This window comes from Nannospalax galili, unplaced genomic scaffold, assembly GCF_000622305.1.
Source record: "Nannospalax galili isolate Female #2095 unplaced genomic scaffold, S.galili_v1.0 scaffold137, whole genome shotgun sequence".
Classification (NCBI taxonomy): Eukaryota; Metazoa; Chordata; class Mammalia; order Rodentia; family Spalacidae; genus Nannospalax; species Nannospalax galili.
The window spans coordinates 567,250-573,120 of NW_008340203.1; the positions used below are offsets into that span (position 1 = coordinate 567,250).

The following is a 5,871-nucleotide window of genomic DNA, read 5'->3' on the forward strand; positions in this document are numbered from 1 at the left end:
TGGTTGCCTCCCAGAACTTGAGGGTAAGGCTCTAGTGCTGAAAACACCAATCATTTCTTTGGACACAGGACTTGGAGGAACACAGCTGTGATTGGCCTGGAAGTCTCCTGCCCAACAACTAGATCTCACAGTATTAGAGACGCTACGCAAGCTACCAAGGGAGAAAAGCAATCAGTCTACACAGCTGCAAAGCCTGTGAGTCGCAATGACAGGCCCAGGAAGACATCCTTATTAGTTGTAGGTCTGCTCAGATTTTCTTCTTTATGATTTAGTATTGATAGATTGTATGTCTGTAGGAATTTCTCAACAGATATGTTTACATCTGGATGACATTTATCTATGCTATTAACTATGTTATTCAGTTTCTTTGTATCTGTGGAGGTCAGAGGTTGATGCTGTCTTCCTCAATTGCTCCCCACCTTAGTTTTGAGACAGCTCACTGATTTGGATAGACTGGATGGCCAGTGAGCTCCTTGGATCCTCTGTCTCTGCTTCCTCACTACTGGAATTACAGGTATGCATGACTGTGCTCAGTTTTTTTTTTTCTTACATGAGTGCTGAGGATCAAATTCAGGTCTTCATGCTTGAGTGACAAGCATTTTATGACTAATTCTTATACCAAACCTCAAATTTCCTGATATAGCCTCAAAACTATACAATATATTCTGACCATAGCAGAATTTATCAAACCAATTTATTGAATTGCTAAAGAGGCAATTGTTTTCAGTTAATAATTTTGAAGTTGAAAATAACCATAGGATTTTAAGCTGAAAGAGACTTTGAAAGTGTTCAGCTTTAAGTGATTGCAGATGGTCACATGCTGTGGAGACTGAGATGTTAACTGAGAAATAAACTAAATGACTTTTCAAACTGGTTCTGTAACTGATTGTGATCTTAGAAGTACCAGTTAGTCCCTTTGAACACTGACTTACTCATTTGTAAAATAAGATGATCTCTCAGGCACCTTCCCAAGCTTAAGTGTGAGATGGTTCTACCAGATCATTCACTCCACAAGGGCATGAGCTATCCATGCCAGATTCACCTTGATAGAGTACTTAGTAGGATATCTCTCCACCATCTTGCATATAGGCACTTAGTAAAATGCATGTGGGAAAAATAAAACTAAAAGAATGATTAACATGTTGGGTTGAGGGTGCGGCTCAGTGGGTAGAATGCTTGCTTAGCATGCATGAAGCCCTGGGTTAAATTCCCAGTATAATATAAGCCAGATGTGGTTGTATCCACCTATAATCCCAGCACTTGGGAGTGGAAACAGGAAGATCAGAAGTTCAAAGTCTCTCTTGAGGGGCTAGAGAGATGACTCAGTGATTAAGAGCACTGGCTTCTCTTGTAGAAGACCCTGTTCAATTCTCAGCACCCACATGGTGGCTAAAAAGCACCTGTAACTCCAGTTCCAGGGGATCTGACACCCTTTTCTGACCTCCAGGGGGCTTGCACGACATGGGTGCACTTACACACATGTAGGCAATACACTCATGCACAATAAATTAAAAATTATAAATAACATATTTTGAAAAATCAAAGATCTCTCTTGAGTTGGAGGCCAGCCAAGGATACAGAAGACTGTTTCAAAATAAACAAAACTCCAAACACAAAACAATATATGGAAATGATGAAAAATTGAGCTTGTACTGTTCCTAATTCACTTGTAATTTTATTTTATTTTCTTCTATAAGCCTGGGGTAAGCTGTGATACCGAAAGCGGTCAGTGGTTAAAATCAAGGGGACAAGAGGATGGACTGTGTCTCCACTTCTGTCCTGTCCTTCAGAGGCCTTCCTCGGTCAGAGCAGGTCTCCAGATAGTGTGTCAGGGAAATGGACTGTTTCTTTATATGTTGCCCGTTACTTGTGACTTCTAATTTTTTTGATTTTCATTGATCTTTAGATGCATAAAGCTATAATTTTAATCAAAGTAAAATTCTACTTTAGTGATTTTACACTATTTATGTACTTATTTATTTACAGAGAACACACTTTGGTGCACATGTGGTAGTCATGAGACAACTTGATGGAGTTAGTTATTTCCTTCCATCATGTGACTCCCACGGACAGAACTCGGGTTATCAGGCTTGGTGGCAAGAACCTGTACCCACCAAGATATCTGACCAGTACAGTAATAGTCTTTATATAAAAGAATAGCTTCAAGCTTGGAATCCTTTAGTTCCAAGTCCAAGGTATCCTTATGCTTTTTTGAAATAAAAGTCACTTAGAGTTATGAAACACTTCCTGGTAATTATGCTTAAATATATAGAAATACGTTTGAACATGTATTATATAAAAACATGTTTATATATAATAAGCGTGTGTTTCTGTTAAGCATTTTAAACCAAAGAATTTGTTACTTATAAATATTAAGAAACATCTTTGTTATCTTCACTTCCTGTTTAGCAACTGGGAAAATGGTTTAAAAACCTTCATCTGATTGACAGTATTTTATGTGGAGGAGTTTGTCATCCTGTAAGAGTTCAAGTAAAGAGAAGAATGCAATTTGTTGGTGTGTGTCACCACTATTGAAGATTGCTTTAAATAGCATCCCTGTAGCTGAGGAAAAGTAAGTCACGTTTAGGTTCTTGATTGAGAGATCCTAGTTTTTACACTTCTAGTTGTAAAAGTGCTGGGAAGGGTAAGATATGGTAAGAGTCTACGTTGCTTCTGAGATCCCAGGTGTCCTAGTTAGCATTAACCGACATAGCCTAGAATTGCTTGAAAAATCTGAGTCAGATTATTGTTTTTATCACATTTGTCTGTGGGCATATCTGTGAAAGACTATCTTAATTATTAATTAATACAGGAGGGCACAGCTCACTGTGGGTGGTACCTTCCCTAGACAGGTGGTCCTGGACTGTATAAGAAAGCTAGCTAAATGTAAGCTTGTGAGTGAGCCAGGAAGCAGTATTCCTCCACAGCTGCTGCCTCTAGGTTCCTGCCTTGAGTGCCTGCTCTGACTTCCTTCATTGATGGATTGTGATCTGGAAGTCTAAGCCAAATATAGCCTTCCTCCCAAGTTGCTTTTGGTCAGAGTGTTTTTATCATAGCAACAGAATGAACCTAGAACCCTGGGTAATTGACTTTACTGTATCTTTTCACGGGGTTTAAACTCCACTGGTTCTCATAACATGTAAGAACAGTATAGAATATGGAAAATGAGGGCCACTGAAATGGCTCAGTGGTTAAGGCATTTGCTGCCAAGCCTGGTGACGTGATTTCAGCCCCCAGAACCCATATGGCGGCAAAAGAGAACCAACCCTGACCTCTACATGCATGCCATAGCATGTGCCTGTCCCTGCCCAGTAAAATAAATAAATGTTTAGACTTTCAAAACAGAATTATTTAACATGGGTTTCTATAAAATATCCATCATTCACACACTGAGTAAAAGCGAAGAGGTTTTTGATACGCCAGTAGATATAATTTATTATCCTTGACACACTATTCTTTTTTCATAAGAACTGGTTTGAGCAGAGGAGGTGAAGGGAAAAGATCTTAGAACAGACAGTTTTCATGGCTTTTGCAGCACTGAGCCCTGGAAAGTGGGTTCAATTCTAGGGCAAGCTGATTTTTTTCAGTTTTTGAGTCGGATCTGTATTTTATTATTTTCAGAGGAGAGATCAAAGCCTTTCCAGTACCGGACTGAAAAAAAAAAAAAGAGTTCTCTGAGGTCCAACTGTTTGGCAATCCTCACAACAAAAGTGAAATAAAAGTTGAAGAACTTGCTAGAGGCACAGGAGTTGAAGAGGTGATTAGTTCACGGGCAGAATTGAAAGTTGACCATTCGGGGAATCAACCACCTGGCTCTTAGCAGGTGGGCTCACAGCAGCTGGGCTCAGAGCAGGTGGGCGGGCAGCAGTGGCAGCAGCAGGCTGGGCGGCAGCAGGACTGCCCACAGTAAGATGGGCGGCAGCAGGAGGCCTGGGCATGGTGCAGCTGGCAGCAGGTGGGGGGTGTGCTGCTCACCACACAGCAGGGGGGCAGGCAGGTGCCCTCGACGCGGCAGTCTGGGCGACACCACCTGACTCGGCAGCTCACGGCTCCGCAGCCACCTTCTTGGCCACTGCCAGTTCCACAGCAGCTGGGCTGACAGCAGCTGGGCTGGCAGCAGCTGGACTGGGAGCAGCTTGGCTGGCAGCAGCTGGGCTCACAGCAAGGGGCCTGACAACAGCTAGGCTGGCAGCAGCTGGACTGGGAGCAGCTTGGCTGGCAGCAGCTGGGCTCACAGCAAGTGGTCTGACAACAGCTGGGCTGGCAGCAGCTGGACTGGGAGCAGCTAGGCTGGCAGCAGCTGGAGCCACAGGTCCCACCAGTGGAGCAAGTGGGGAACCCACAGAAACTGGTAGCATAGCAGGCCATGGTGGCAGGAGTTGGTCTGAACTGAAGATTGGTTTGCTTGAAGAAGTTCTTTGAGCTTTGGTGGTGACTGCCATACCAGCCCTTTTATAATCCTTGCCTGGCTGCTATTTTCCTAATTTCCAAAGTCTCTTCCTTGTTTATGTTTACATTAATTTTCCTCTCAGTGATAATTGTCTGTTCCTGAATTACGTGTTCAACCTTCTGAGAGCCTGTAAAAGTCCATTTTATTTGGCAATTCAATAGTGTTCTTAACTATGGTGAAGTAGTTGTTAGTGTTTTTTGGAAACATAAGCCCTGTCCCCCCTTGTTATAATTTTCCTATTGCCCCCAAGTAATTGGCTAATGCTGCTCTTATTTAAGGAGTGTCAATATTACTCAGTGTTGACCCTTATAATTGGGTGTTTGGATCTCACATGGGAGTTGAATTTCCAGCACCATGACTTCTTTATCAATCCTTCTCTTTGAAGCAAGGCTGGGCTCCATTGGACCTTAAAGAGATGTTTACTCTGAACCTGGCAAATGTGCATGAATTGTTATTTACCAATAACCTTTTTTGAGGACTTACTATGTACCAAAACAATTCTGAATACCTTGTATGTATCAGCTCACTTTTTTCCCACAGCAATCCTATGGGATGGATGCTGTTGCTACTCTGATGAGCCAGGTGAGGAAACTGAGCCATAAACGGCTTTAAGTAAGTTACCACACCAAGTGGGCCATTTGAAGCCTGAGCTTCTATTATCTGATGGTAGTCAAAACTTCTATTTCTTGTCTCTCTGTGTGTGTGTGTGTGTGCGTGTGTGCGCGCGCGCATGTGTGTGTGTGTGTGTGTGTGTGTGTGTGTGTGTGTGTACACTTTTGAATGTGTGTGGGCATGCATGTGTCTGGGTATAAAGGCACATGTGTATATGCAGGTGGAGGCCTAAGGCTGCTGTCGGGAATGACCCTCTCTCACTCTCCCACCTTCCCTACCGAGGCAGGATCTCTCAATAAAACCAGAATTTTTGATATGGCTCATCTTGCTAGCCAGCTTGCTTGGGATTCTAACAAGTCCTCACAGGTGGGTGACAAGTGCTTTACTGAACCATCTCCGCAGCCCATTGTTTTGCTTCTTATTAAGTAAAGCTATAATATAATTCTCTGATTAGCTATTTTTAGCTTAGATTCTTGAAATGCGCATTTGTCACAATGACAATCCTAAGGATTTTATATTCATGTTGAAATTCAAATTCTGAAAAATGCTTTATACTAATAGTATTCATTTCCCCTGGCAAAATTTTAGATATTTGAGGTGTTGCAGATAAAAGCACCAGAGACAATCACATTAGGATCGCACCACCATTTCTGGGCTTTTCTAAAATGGCACCGCTTCTAAGAGCTCCCTCAGCACAAAATCTAAGTCATGTTATGGTCTTTAGTTGTGCTTAGGTAATTACTAAGAATAAAATATGATGCTGAGGGACTGGGAGGATGGCTCAGTAGGTAAAGGTGCCTGCTAGGAAA

General features: G+C 42.3%; 1 protein-coding gene across 1 annotated transcript; it reads right to left on the reverse strand.

The window, feature by feature from the left end:
* Positions 1 to 3,816: 3,816 nt before the first annotated feature.
* Positions 3,817 to 4,368, reverse strand: LOC103735832 (keratin-associated protein 9-3-like). Its single transcript, XM_008835203.1, has one exon. It carries the CDS (start codon positions 4,366 to 4,368, stop codon positions 3,817 to 3,819), a length of 552 nt encoding a protein of 183 aa, XP_008833425.1.
* Between the last annotated feature and the right edge of the window lie 1,503 nt (positions 4,369 to 5,871).

Excerpts from the sequence above, each read along its gene's own strand:
- LOC103735832 (XM_008835203.1), bottom strand. The coding sequence starts at position 4,368 with ATGGCCTGCTATGCTACCAGTTTCTGTGGGTTCCCCACTTGCTCCACT.